This window comes from Copidosoma floridanum, unplaced genomic scaffold (assembly GCF_036245765.1).
Source record: "Copidosoma floridanum isolate Cflo_tuat_1 unplaced genomic scaffold, Cflo_Japanese_pri ptg000009l, whole genome shotgun sequence".
NCBI lineage: Eukaryota > Metazoa > Arthropoda > Insecta > Hymenoptera > Encyrtidae > Copidosoma > Copidosoma floridanum.
In genome coordinates this window covers 1,277,742-1,291,702 of record NW_028321886.1, presented here as the reverse complement: position 1 = coordinate 1,291,702, position 13,961 = coordinate 1,277,742, and the positions used below count along the sequence as shown (strand labels likewise).

At 37.3% G+C, this 13,961-nt stretch overlaps 2 protein-coding genes and 1 long non-coding RNA gene across 7 annotated transcripts; 1 reads left to right on the top strand and 2 right to left on the bottom strand.

Moving 5' to 3' along the window:
- Nucleotides 1–3,033: 3,033 nt before the first annotated feature.
- On the bottom strand, nt 3,034–5,129 carry LOC106643341 (tsukushi). Its single transcript, XM_089589666.1, has 4 exons — nt 4,952–5,129; nt 4,318–4,466; nt 3,722–4,228; nt 3,034–3,632 (listed from the first exon to the last, which is right to left on the bottom strand). The coding sequence occupies exons 1-4, from the start codon at nt 4,962–4,964 to the stop codon at nt 3,339–3,341; spliced, it is 963 nt and encodes a 320-aa protein (XP_089445792.1). The 5' UTR covers nt 4,965–5,129; the 3' UTR covers nt 3,034–3,338.
- A 1,217-nt stretch (nt 5,130–6,346) lies between these two features.
- On the bottom strand, nt 6,347–7,689 carry LOC106643315 (uncharacterized). The gene is made up of 3 exons (XR_016292871.1): nt 7,450–7,689; nt 6,853–7,028; nt 6,347–6,753 (listed from the first exon to the last, which is right to left on the bottom strand). It is a non-coding gene; the product is annotated as an uncharacterized LOC106643315 (long non-coding RNA).
- Nucleotides 6,853–13,834, top strand: Vps8 (vacuolar protein sorting 8). Of its 5 annotated transcripts, none has more exons than XM_089589451.1 (15): nt 6,853–7,807; nt 8,073–8,419; nt 8,508–8,783; nt 8,940–9,233; nt 9,314–9,712; nt 9,790–10,176; nt 10,265–10,741; nt 10,808–11,157; nt 11,236–11,625; nt 11,721–12,168; nt 12,249–12,416; nt 12,553–12,703; nt 12,785–13,028; nt 13,128–13,350; nt 13,453–13,834. In XM_089589451.1, exons 2-15 carry the CDS (start codon nt 8,336–8,338, stop codon nt 13,549–13,551), a joined length of 3,990 nt encoding a protein of 1,329 aa, XP_089445577.1. In that variant the 5' UTR covers nt 6,853–7,807; nt 8,073–8,335; the 3' UTR covers nt 13,552–13,834. The 5 variants fall into 5 exon arrangements, with proteins under 5 accessions (XP_089445577.1, XP_014213893.2, XP_089445578.1 ...); XM_014358407.2 differs by having other exon boundaries at nt 6,853–7,986; XM_089589452.1 differs by having other exon boundaries at nt 6,853–8,419; nt 13,128–13,358; nt 13,449–13,834.
- Nucleotides 13,835–13,961: the final 127 nt, after the last annotated feature.

The following is a 13,961-nucleotide window of genomic DNA, read 5'->3' as shown; positions in this document are numbered from 1 at the left end:
CACGGTGTAAGACATACGTCAAGATATGTGTAGTTATCTAGTAATTATAGTAATCACTAGATTACTACTAGGTAAGTGTAAGTAGTAGTGCCATTTGGTCGATTTTATTAAACCATATAAGTAGAAGATTTGTACTTTTAGAGGTCGATTTTCGGATAAAAAGTAAATTGTCAACTTGCCGCACTTAGCACAAAGATTGTTAAATTTTTATTGTTTATCTACACCATTAATTGCGGCTGGTTTATAACTGATTAAATGGCTCTACTGTAAGTATAGTAATAATTTATTTAATCAGCGCCATCTAGCGTTGCGGATTTCTGAAGTAAAAAGTAGCCCTAAAATTCTCAAGGAGAGTTTTACGCATTTTAGGCTCTAGAGCCATTTAATTAGTTATAAACCAGCCGCCACTACTCTCACAGATGTAAAATTAATATTAAACGTAGTTTGTGCTATTTGCGGCAAGTTTGCAATTCAACTTCTACCCGAAAATCGACTTCGTATATATTTATACTTTCAGATAGAAGATAAATTGTAAACTTGCCGCAAATAGCCCAAACAATGTTGAATTTTTATTTTATATCTACAACAGTAGTTGCGGCTGGTTTATAATTAAGTAAATGGCTCTAGGGCTAAACTGCCTAAAGCTCTCCTTCAGAATTTCAGAAGCAATTTTTGGCCAAAAAAGTTTCGACCGCTAGATGGCGCTGATCCAAATAATTATTACCACTTATAGTGGAGCCATTTAATCAATTATAAACCAGCCGCAACTAATTTTGTAAATACAAAATAAAAAGTTAACTGTGTTTATGCAGTTGGCGGCAAGTTTGCAATGTATCTTTTACACGAATATCGACCTCCTATATATTTATACTTTCGGGTAAAAGACAAATTGTCAACTTGCCGCAAATAGCACAAACAATGTTTAATTTTTATTTTATATTTATAACAGTAGTTGCGGCTGGTTTATAATTAAGTAAATGGCTCTAGGGCTAAACTGCCTAAAGCTCTCCTTCAGAATTTCAGAAGCAATTTTTGGCCAAAAAAGTTTCGACCGCTAGATGGCGCTGATCCAAATAATTATTACTATTTATAGAAGAGCCATTAAAACAATTACAAACCAGCCGCAACTAATTTTGTAAATACAAAATAAAAAGTTAACTGTGTTTATGCAGTTGGCGGCAAGTTTACAATTTATTTTTTACCCGAAAGCATAAATATGTAGGTGGTCGATATTCGAATAAAAGATACATTGCAAACTTGCCGCCAACTGCATAAACACAGTTATCTTTTTATTTTGTATTTACAAAATTAGTTGCGGCTGGTTTATAATTGATTAAATGGCTCCACTATAAGTGGTAATAATTATTTGGATCAGCGCCATCTAGCGGTCGAAACTTTTTTGGCCAAAAATTGCTTCTGAAATTCTGAAGGAGAGCTTTAGGCAGTTTAGCCTTAGAGCCATTTAATCAATTATAAACCAGCCGCAACTACTGTTGTAGATATAAAATAAAAATTCAACATTGTTTGGGCTATTTGCGGCAAGTTTACAATTTATCTTCTATCTGAAAGTATAAATATATACGAAGTCGATTTTCGGGTAGAAGTTGAATTGCAAACTTGCCGCAAATAGCACAAACTACGTTTAATATTAATTTTACATCTGTGAGAGTAGTGGCGGCTGGTTTATAACTAATTAAATGGCTCTAGAGCCTAAAATGCGTAAAACTCTCCTTGAGAATTTTAGGGCTACTTTTTACTTCAGAAATCCGCAACGCTAGATGGCGCTGATTAAATAAATTATTACTATACTTACAGTAGAGCCATTTAATCAGTTATAAACCAGCCGCAATTAATTGTGTAGATACAAAATAAAAAGTTAACGTAGCCAGTGCTATTTGCGGCAAGTTTACTATTTGCTTTTTACCCGAAAGTATAAATATATAGGAAGTCGATATTTGGGTAAAAGATAAGTTATAAACTTTATTGGAAAAATGGACAGTGCATCAAAAGTTGAATACCTTATCGTCGACACAAGTGCGTTTATCAAAAATGCAGCTTTGCAGGTGATTGTTTAAAACGTATTTTAGCTTGTTTTTTACTTATACTCTGACGTATAGAGCTGTATAGAAATTTACTATTTAATTGAGGTTTTAATGTTTCTTTTACTGTAAAGAACAATTAATATTCTACGTATAAATGTTTGCAGGATATTGGTAATAAAATCATCACTGAGCCTGGTGTTGTCAATGAAATAATAAGTAAAAGACAGCTTAGGAGATTGGTGGTGCTTCCATATGATCTGGAGGTCAAAGAAGCTTCCCCAGAATATATAAAATTTGGTAATTATTACTTTTTGAATTCAGGGATCGTTTAAAGCGATGATTTTATTATTATTTTTTTTATTTAAGTTACTACATTCTCGAAAAAGACTGGTGATTATCCAAGTCTCTCTGTGACTGATGTCAAAGTCATTGCTCTAACTTTGCGGTACGAAAAAGAAAGAGTTGGCTCAGATCACTTGAGGAAAGAGCCATTGGTCGCAAGCATATGCTGCAAAAATTTTCGTAGTTTTAATGCAAAATTATAAGGGTGAGATCATAAGGGCCATACTCCATGTAATCTTACCTTAAGTATATAGCGCATTAATACACAATTCTGCTTATTCCAGCTTATACTACCCTCATTCCCGCAATTGTATTATTCTTTGATCTTATCACATTTGCATGGAAAGGCCCAAAACGTACATAGAAAAAATAAAAATTTTGTGAAATCAAAAAGTGAGATAAAATCACTATTTATCTAAAATTTAAAGTACGTATGTTAATCCGTAACATCCGAAATACAAGGATCAAAGGGCCGAGGTAGAAATTGACCAAATCGATTTATTTTTGTTTTTTTATACAAACAATACTTTATTCAGTTCTTACACAATGAAACAAATTTTTTTTAATTATTTAATGCTATGTATAAATGGGAGAAACAAAAAAAAAAATTAAAACAATGTACTTGAATTGAAATCATACAATAGTAAAACAAACTATTTGTCATTGTCATAATAAACGTGTCGCATCAAAGTATTGTTCAACTTCGTAAAATTTAATTTATAAGTATTTGTACTTAAATTTAAAAACTATAAAATGCGACTTGTACAAAAATTTTTTACTTCTATTTTTCGGTCAATAAATATTTACATACACATTAGGTATTTTGATACGTAGTTTTTCCTCACATAAAACTATCTTGACATGTAATATCTTATTAATCTAATCATAAACTTATTCAAGAAAACTTCTGTTGATTTTTTATCTCACAAATACGTCAAAATCACACGCTGGCTCTTACATATCAGATAATTCTTCCATGTGACCAGATGTTGGCATAACTTCTTTAGTTTCGTATGTTTCACTTTTTCTTTTTTGGAACCAAAAAGACAAAACAAGGGCTAACATAAAAACTGCAAGCCCAACAGCAATACTCCAGTATATCATTTTGGCTATTCTTTGCCAAATTTTTTTTTGAGCTAGCAGTTTTGTCTCACATTTTTCTCGCAGGGCGAGCGTGTGGTTAAATAACATATCAACGTTTGTGCATCCATTCTGGCCTTGACAATTCAGTGGAGCAGTCACAGTTACCTGTATAAGGTAATAATAAAAAGTATATCAGATAAAAAAAAACCTAAAGATAATTCATCGAGTAATTTACCAAAATTCTTTCAACTCACTTTCATGTTCCACTTCAAAAGCAGTTTTCCGATTATGTGACAGCTACAGCCGCTGTCGTTAAAAATATCTTCGCTCACGATGAGCTCTTTCAAAGAGCACATCGTAGCCAGCTCTTCGACTTTTATCGTTTCTATTGGATTTTCAGTCAAATTTAAGAGAACGACATGGAATAATTCCAGTCGTGGCATGTGAGTGAGTTTATTGACGCTCAAATCTAAATGTTCTATAGGAGATGTTACATTTAAGGACTCAAAACTAGTGTCGGTTATTTCATTGTTGTCTAAGTATAGTTTTTGTAACTTGGGTAAAGAAAATATGTTAATTGGTATGTCTGAGATGAAATTATTCGACAAATCTAAAATTTCCAACTGTGTGGAATAAGAAAATGTTGCTTCCTCTATCGTTAGTAAGCCGGTGGTCTGAAGGTAAATTTCTTTTAAAGAGGAGTAGTATCTTATTGAATCGTTTGCTAATTGCGGTATCGTATTATGCCGTGCATCCAAAACCTAAGAGATAAAACAGAAACGTTACTCGTAAAGGGGGGAGAAACTACCGAGACATGCCATAGTTGCGGCATGTTTCAAGAAATACGTACCTCAATGTCTTTGTTCAAATCTTCAGGTATACGTTTTAATCCTTCATTAAAACAGTCAGCTCTTAAGGAACCTTTTTTTCTTACATGCCTACACCTTGATTCGGCTTGAAGAATTATTAAGCTAATACCAAGAAGTATTAAACTCATCTCTGAAAAAAAGTGCTTAGATAAAAAAAATCACAAATTTGAAAAAAATCAAGGCAAGCAGAATCCTTTCGTATTCATATAGATTCATTTGACACTGAGCCTTGCACACGTTTTTGTGTGACGCGCAATTTTATCATTTAAAGGGCCCATTTTAAATTCGTAAAAGAACCGTTAAAATAACGATGAACTTCTTCGTCGTTGTTGAGTTTAGTCTTTTCAAAAATACACATGCTTGGGGCATAATAAATGTAAACAATCGAAATATGCTTGTATTAATCCCATGAGAGCAATAAAACTATAAATGTAAGCAGCCGTTTCTCTCTCTAAGCAGTACTTTTCCGAGCGCGTGCGTGATTTAAGTTTAACTTCGAAAAGTTGTAAATTCTGTGTTGTTGGAAATATGCTTGAGAAAATTCAAATTTCATGAATGGGAAAATCTTTAAAATCAAATTTGAAACGTAAAACGTAAAATTTCTAAATAACTTACTTGTGACTGACATTATGATGATGGCCGTTGTAATGCCCCGCAGCCGGATGATTAAACTTCCAGTTAGTGTGAAAACACTTCAGCAAGTAGTGAAATAAAAAAAAAAACGTTCTCAAATCGCGAAAAGTATTTTTTTCTCTTACTTAAACTTTCTGTTGTCAATTATTCTACAACAAAACGTCATATGGAACGTATTTAAAAATTATATTAATATTGCGTTAAGCCTATACTTAACATAATAAATACGAATTATAAAGTATAAAAACGCTACGTACCGAAATTGAAGTTCAAGTATGCACGCGACACATCTACCTTCAAATTAGCTACACTATTTACCATCGAACCGTATTTTAAACTAATATATAATAGAGATTTGTCTTGACTATAAAAAAACGCGAGCGTCAATCTTCTTGCGTAAAACGAACTTTTACAATGACATGCCACGATGTAACTGCAGAAAAACTAAAGGACTGCCTGTACCGCCTGCGGTCAATTGACTGGAACTAGAAGATCTGGAAGTGCTAATGGAACTGTGCGAACTGCAAACTCCAAAGGATGCCGGTGTAGTGTTCGCAACTTGAAAAGTCGCAAGTCGAAACGCCCACCGTAGCACCGCAGCTTAACCATCGCTAGATGGCCCATTGGCCATTATTGTAGCCAAAGGCACACCTTTCGGCTCTCACTCTCTCCACAGGGTCCTGATTCACTAACTTGAGTCACTACTGAGAAAGACGGATTAGAAAGTTTTTATTAACCAGAGGGCTCCTTTAGCTTGAAAGAAGTCCCTTGATTGGTCAAACCTTTCTGATCTGCTTTTTCACACAGGGAGTTAGTGAAGCAGTCCCCAGCCTGACATTCTAGATCTCAAGACTACATCACGGAAAACCAAGGAAAACTTCCACTTTGAGTTTGACAACCCAAATGTTTATCTATAGGTTTAAGAGTACTCAAATTACGGTCACTAATCATTGCATCCAACCAGAGAATTTTCATCTTCTGCATTCTCATCAATGGCAATTTCTTTATTTCTAGGAACCATTTTTTTTATTTTTTAGGAGTAAGTTGCTTAATATTTTTTTTCGAAATTAATACACTAGAGGATAATTATTTCTGTGAAGCTGCCAACGTGTACATTTAATGTATCTGATTCTTTTTTTTTTTTAATTACTGTCGTTATAGTTTTATAACTATCACTTAAACATAAGATTACATGACTTATTTTATTGGTCCATTGTTCTTCATCAAAGTTTCCACAGCATCTATCTTTTTACGCTTTTTCTTAAAGTAACTATCCTTCATGTGCTTAGGGACTTTAAAGTCGCTAAGATCAAGTTTTGTGAATGTAGTGATAGTGAAGATTTGATTGGCAGGCATTTATTTTCAAAGGCCCTAAAGTGAAAAAAAAAAAAAAAATCATTAGATGTGAACAATTAGAATTAATTCAAAAAACACTGGTGAACAAGAGATATTAGGTATACTTTAAAATCAAAAAGCACTTAAAACTATTGACTTTGACTGTACCATATTAAGAAAACTATACAACGACGATTATCTTACTAGTTACAAGATGAAGACAATTGCCCTTATGTTTATAAGAAAAAAAAAATAAAATCAGTTCTTTCAGTACAGTTTACTTGAAGGTGTCCTTTGTGATCCTTGAAGTAATTTTTCAGGTGGGTGAGACATGATAAAATCTGTGATTGATAATTTGCCTTCCTCTTTTCAAGCAAAACAGCCCTGGTGTCTCCATTTTTCTCACCACCGATAGCCTTGACGACTGTGCTGAGCTTCTCGGGGACAACCTGTACAAACAAAGTTTCAATAAAGAACTGCAAAACAACTTGTCTAAAAGGTCTTCAAACATTTATTTAGATTAAAAATGTTATATATGTGGAGTTTACCTTCTAGGGTGTCTTCTTGTCGAGAAACGTATAGATAGCTTTTTTGTGGAACATGCGAGTTCTACTGAACCTGTAGATTCCATTTCCCAAACTGCAGTTCCTGGGCTTGCCAACCTTTTTTTAGGCTAAGCTGTGGGTGCAGCTGCCTTTAGCTCCTTTGCCTTGGTATCAGCCATCTAGAAGTTAGATCATGCTGATTAGTGTAGGTAGATGTGCAGCTAACAGCAGTACTTATTTGTCAAAAGTTGCGTGAAACTCTTGTGTACACAATTGCACAGTGTGAAGTCGCGTAATAGGTTAGATTGAGAAAATTAACAACAGAAAATTTGTGTCAATAGACAAACGAAAACGCAACACGGACTAAAAACAAGGAATAAGAAATAATGTACACTAGTTGCGATAAATAGCAGGATTTGCCGTAATAAAATAAAAAATCGAAAGCGTCAACCGCGGCCACTGACCGCAGTGACCAGTTGCAGACAGATGGACATCCGCCGCCTATGGAGAAGAAATCTACAAGAAATCTTTAGACAAAATGTGTGCTGGGTGTATGCAATATGTATGGTGTAAAATATATTGACAAAACTGTATACGTACCTGAAGATGACGTATTTCTTCTTGAATCATACTGCAGAAAAATGGAACGATATGGAGCAAGTGAAAGAGAGAAAGCGTATTTCAACGTGCGAGCACCCGGAGTGTTACTACCATTTCTTTCTTGATGGTTACCTCGGCTTTTGAGAGTACTAATTACACTGAGAGTTTTTTTAAGTCCCATTGCGCTAATTGTTGTTGCTCAATTCAATTCTGACTTTAGTGGCGTCTGCTTCTGCTCTAAATGTGTGTGTGTGTGTGTGGATTGTTAAATTTGTGTGCAGTGGACCAGTGGGCGACTGCGACTGGGCGTATTGCAATTTGCAATGCGTTCTGGCGTTATTCTCAAATTTGATTATAAGTATTGGAATGTATTCATTTATATTTACTTACTTAGCAACCCAAAGAGTTAAAACAATTAATTTATTGTTTAATGTTTAGCAACACAGAGTGCATGTGTGAATATATGAAAGTGTCAATTCCATTGCTCCAACCAATCGCAAGTCTGCTTTAGCCTAATTTGTGTGATATTGTGAAATTGTATGAGATTGTGATACATATGCATACATAAACAACGTAAACATTCCAAATGAATCAGTATGTATAAGGCTAGTGCACTTTTGCAGTGTGTAATCATGGATCGGTGTTCCTATACACCAACGCCGGCAGCCAGCATCAGCAGCAGATCCGCAGATATAGCTGTGGTGGTGATGATATAGAGTATTATCATTCACACCCACCCCCTAACACCATGCTTTGATCACTGATGCAGTCCAGCAGCGACTCAGGATAACTCCAGTTTTTTTACTGTTTACTATGCTTATTGCATAGCAGCGATTGTCAGGAAGCTGAAGAAGCTGCTCCGTGAGGGATAAGGTAGCATCGAAATATGGCCGAGGAAAACGGATCGAACTCGGACGTTGGCTCCCAGGAAAACCTGACTGTCGAACTTTTGAATCTGGAGATCGAGGAGGTGAGTTATTGCTATTGCAATTTGCAAAGGAGTAGTTTTGTTGTTTGACAGATAACATCAGTCACACATAAAACTCTGTTGTTTAAAGCTGGACGATGCCGAGTACGCGATTCCTGCTGTGGACAAGCTTCCTTCACTGGAGAGCATACTGGCAGAGCCTGACTGTGGCTCTCTGTCTGGGACAGACGATGACATGGGTGCACCCTCTCTTGAGAAATTGTCCACCAGTGAGACCGTCAGCGTGGGTAGTTTGTTGTCTCTCAATTCGCCAAGTAGACCAAAGTCACGCCAACCACCTCATTCTGGAGTTATTCTCAGGCATCTCATGTTGAAGGGATGCTGTGCCCAGATTGCTTCTGCTAGTGTAAGTGTTGATTGTTCTGCTGTACGGGCTTATTCATCCTTACTTTTAAAATACTAGTTGTGTAAAATTTTTTTTTTTTTTTTTTTTTTTTTTTAGTACCAACATTTGTTGGTATGTGAAATGTATTGAATAATACTATGATTTTATTGAAAACAGGAAAAAATCAATGCTGGTCTAGCAAGTGCTGTAGCAGCTGGCTTGAATATGATAGCCATTGGAACCAGTCACGGGCTAGTACTGGGCTTTGATTCTGGACAAACTTTAAGGTGGTGTTACAGAGATACAAAGCACCAAGGCTCCATTTCAGCTCTCGGTTTTAATCATGATGGGACAAGAGTTCTGGCAGGCTTTGCCAAAGGATACATCCTCATGATTGACAGCTCAGATGGCAAAATACTTAGAACTCTTACAGACGTTCATCCTCCAGGAACTGCTGTTCTGCATGTCAAGGTAATTCTCATGACTTTGAATCCAATAACACTTGAAACATTGAACTTTTTTTCATCCTTGCCTTCTCTTTTGATTTACAGTTTACAGATTCTCCAAAGTTAGCTCTATGCAGCGACAGTGGTGGTTCAGTGTTTGAACTGACCTTCACAAGAACAATGGGTATGAGAGGTTGCGATAGCAAATGCTTATTTAGCGGTTCTAGAGGGGAAGTTTGTACCCTGGAACCTTTGCTGTTGAATGAACTACCTGTCCATCCCTTAAAAAATTATACGCTCGTCGCGATGGCTACGTTATCCAAGGTCCTCGTCGTGTGCATTCGTCCCAGGATGCGCGTCGTTTTAACGCATCCCTTGAGCGGCATGGCTATAGCTCCACCACAGGTCGCTTGGCAATTGGTGGCAATTAGGTCAGTCAATGCTACGAGAATCATCGATCCCGTGCTCGCACTCGGCAGAGACAACGTCGTAAACTTTTATCAGGTAAGCATCGTCGCTCAAGTATATTATCCAATCACGGAAAAATAAATAAAAGAAAAAATCATTTTTTACATAACAAGGTATGCAGCGAGGCAGGGATGCGAGTGCGCTTGATACCCTTGCGGCGCATTGTTTTGACGTATACTATGAGCTGTCTACGCTGGATGAACTCGCATTCCTTAGCTGTGCTGGATATACAGGAAAAGATGCATTTACTTGACGTGCGAAGCCAAGAAAACCTCGAGACGCTGGATGTCAGCAACGTTAGTTTGTCATACGCTTCCAGTCACTTTAAGGGTCTTTCCACGGGCGGCAACGTGTCTAAAGCCATGGCCTTGGCCGGTGAACGAGCTTGCTACAACACGGTGGTGAATTTCGGCTCGTCGCTCTTGCTGCTTGGAATGAAAAGCTTGCACACGATTTGCGTGAGAACTTGGACCGAGAGATTGAGGCATTTAACACTGCAGGTAACAAACACGTGAGTTTGCTCGTTTAATTTTTTTTTTTTGTTTTTCGTCATATAAATAATTTCACGCGAATCCTAAATACCCGCAGAAGCGATACCGGGAAGCGTTGGAGCTTGGACTTGACTTCTATCGCGATAAGGGAAAAGCTGTGGTCGGATTACACGGCTCGAAGCAGCGACGCAAGCAAATAGTTCAAGATAAGGTGTGTCAGGTATTGTTGCGCTTTATGGAAGAGCTGCCTCAAGCGAGCGTTGTAGGAGCCGAGGCAAATGGCAACAGCAATGTCGAGCTCGAGATTGTCTCGACTTGCGTCGAGTATTGCATACAGCTCGAGTGTACCGAGCTCCTGTTTGGCAAACTTTGGGATCTGGTATCCGAATCCGAAGGTTTGAGGGCGGCGTATCTGCGTGCCCTTGAATCCCCACTGATGGATGGCAGTCTGTCGCCTCAGCTACCACCTTTTATAGCTCAGCAATTGGTTGCGCTTTATAATCAAGAGGACCGGCTGGATTCGTTGCAGGCTATCATCATTCTCCTGAACGTTGATTGTCTCGACTTTCATCAAGTGAGTATTTCGTGTTCAAAAAATCAGTGATGATTCTTCAATTGATGACGACCATCGAATTAACAGGTGACTAAAATTTGTGACGAACGTGGTTTGTGGGAAGCGCTGATACATTTACAGACGGCGGCTCTGGCCGACTACACGGCACCAATACACCAACTGGTGCCAGTGTTGCAGAAACATTTAATTGACAATTCCACCAGCGAACAGCCCTGGGATTGCATCAATCTTGGCAATGCACTCCTCGTCTATGCCAGTTGTTGTTTAACGGGTCGGCAGTTTCCACGTAAAAGCGAGTTGCCAGAAGGATTGCCGCGCAAAGTCAAAGCCGACGTTCTTAGGGCTTTGTTGTCGATACACTCGAGCCGTGCAAGCGACGTTGAACGACAGTATCCTTATCTCAGGACTTTGTTGAGGTTTGTTTAACTTTTTTTTTCTTTTTTTTTACGCTACATTTGTTTCTGGTAAAATGTAATTCTCGTTTTGACTGATAGATTTGATGCTAAGGGCTTTCTTGACGCTTTGGCGATGGCCTTTCAAGAACCTGAGTTCACGTCAGAGATGGGTCTGCGACAGCGACAACGGATCGTTGACATTCTCTTTAACATCGTCACAGCGAATACGCCTCTTGGTTCTGAGAATTTGGATTGCTTGACAGATGAGCAAAAAATATTTGTCCTAGCATTCATCGTGGATGAGGTTGTCGAGTGCACCGTAAATCTTGAATCGAGTTCTTTGCACAAGGTCATTGAAATGTTGTGCATTGAAACGAGTGATAATCACAAGACGAGACGAGAAAGTGCCATTCTCAAACTTTTGCACAACAACAAGCTGGGTGGCATTCCAGAAACGAAACTCCTGGATTTGATGCGCAGAGCTAATTTGTAGGTTTCTGTGATATTTTTATTGTTTGTACTGAAAAGCTTTCGTATTTAGCGAGTCGTTTGCCTCAACTAAATTACTATCGATTTTTTTGCAGCTTGCATGTTTTGGAACAGTTACACTCGAACCGAGGCGATTGGGAATCAGTCTGCGAATGCATGATAGCCGATCCTGCACGACATTCCGAAGTGATACCACTGCTTCAGCAACTGCCAACTATACAAATCGATGACATTGCCAAGATGCACGCGAGTGACCTTGTAAATATCGATGTATCTGGTTTTGCTGGCGTTATTGTTTCTCGTTTACCTGATCAGATTAGCAATATTTTGGAGTGCCTCAAGGACGAGCCAAAATATGAATACGCACTCTTATCCGCGTTATTTGGCTGCGCGGATAACAAGGAGCCAGAGCAAAGAGTTGTTAATGATAAAAGTAAAGAGGAGACTGATAAACCAAGTTCGAATAACATTGCAAAACCAGAGCTACCGCAGTTAGCTCTGGAGAGGTTTCTACAACTCATGTGCGATATTGAACCTGATAGGGTAAGCTTTAGTGACCAGCTTAATTTAATTTTTTTTTTCTTTAAACAAGAATAAATAAAACATGTTTTTAAATGATCTAGGTCATGAGACATCTCCAAGAGTCTCACGGGTGTCAGCCAGAACGCGTTCAGCAAATTGTGCAGGAAGTGAATCGCAGGGACGCGCAAGCTCTGCTTCTCGAGCAATCGGGTAACTATCAGGATGCCTTTGATCTTCTGCTTGGTCAACTTAATGAGATAACTAGTGTGGTAAGAAATGATGTGAACTTATACGTAGCCAAATACAATACTCTGTATGGTCTGTTTCAAAGTGAATTAAGCAAAAAAAAGCAGTTTATTGTTATATCTACATTCTCTCCTTTTTTTTTTTTTTTTTTTTTTTCAGAGTACACAAGATGAATCAAAGGAAGATAACGCCATTCAAGTAACGTCACAATTGTCCAGCATGTGCAGAAGATCAGCGGGCATACTTGATTGGCTACCACTTGTTAATGCGGTACTGAACTTGCAACGATTTTCCAACGATGATGAAAAAAGTAAGGTGAAAGTACGAAAGTGTAGTTAATAAAAACATTGTTATCAAAGTATATTTCATTATAGTAAATTCTTACTTTTAGATAAAAAACTGTTGGGCGAAAAACTATTGAAAGTAATTTTACAAGCACTTAGCGGTACGACTGCTCTGTCGAGCGTTTTGGAGCACATTTTAAAGCAACCTTTGTGTACCGGAGGTACGATGGGAGATGTGAGGCAATTGTTGACCAGTGTTTTAACCCAAACGGGGTACGAACAGGTGCTTGTAGAAACTACGGCGAGGCTGGTCAGTCTCGAACTGCATGAAGCTTTAAAAAAAACCCTCAAGTAAGTAACTCAATGATTATTACTGTTTAAAGATATTGACTTAGTTATTCTCTATGATTAATCCTATAGTTAGACTAATTAATATTCTTTGCGGCTCAGGGAAGCTAGTAAAGCGCGTGCCGGCAATTCGTTAATTTGTCAAGTCTGCAAGAAGTCTTTAGCCAGTACTGCAGATTACGTTGTGATATTTAGTTGTAATCATTCATATCATACAGAATGTCTTAAAGAACCAAAAGCTTGTTACGAATGTCAAAGAACAAAAGGTTGGGCGCATCCTGTTACTGACTTTGTGCCTCCTGCACCTAAAAGTACAAATTCCAGGGTATTACAGATTTTTATTAACCTTAATTTTTCAAATATTTCAACTTACTTCAAAAACTATAGAATCAACACGACTTCTAAAAAATTATTGTATTTTTTACAGGAAAGAAGACTGGAGCCTCCAGCATTTATGCGGAACAAATTTAGTGAATTAAGACTAGCACCACCAGTTCCTTGGCCTGACTTGGACGACGTTTTATAGTCTAGTCAGAAATGACGTTACAACTCAAGTTATTCCATTAAAAAGTTTATCAAGCCAAATCTAAGTCAATGTTGCATCTTACCACTCAGCCATTTGTACATTTGTATACGTACTGTAGATATTTGTAAATTTATCCATGCACGATGTAAAAAAAATCAAGTGTTAATTAAAGCTATCTCACTCTTTAGTGATGAAACAGGTTTCAGTTTCCTTCATGTTACATAATTCATTATTAAAATGTATTCTAAAATTGTAAGTAAAGCTATTTTATCAAAGTGAAAAACTTGTTTTAGATGTCTTTATTGTATAGTTGCATTGTTTTTTGAAATCCACTTATCTAATACTATAAGCTAACTGTTAGAAAATTTGTCTTTGGGTTACCAAGGAAATAAACAAAGTTCCATGTTTGA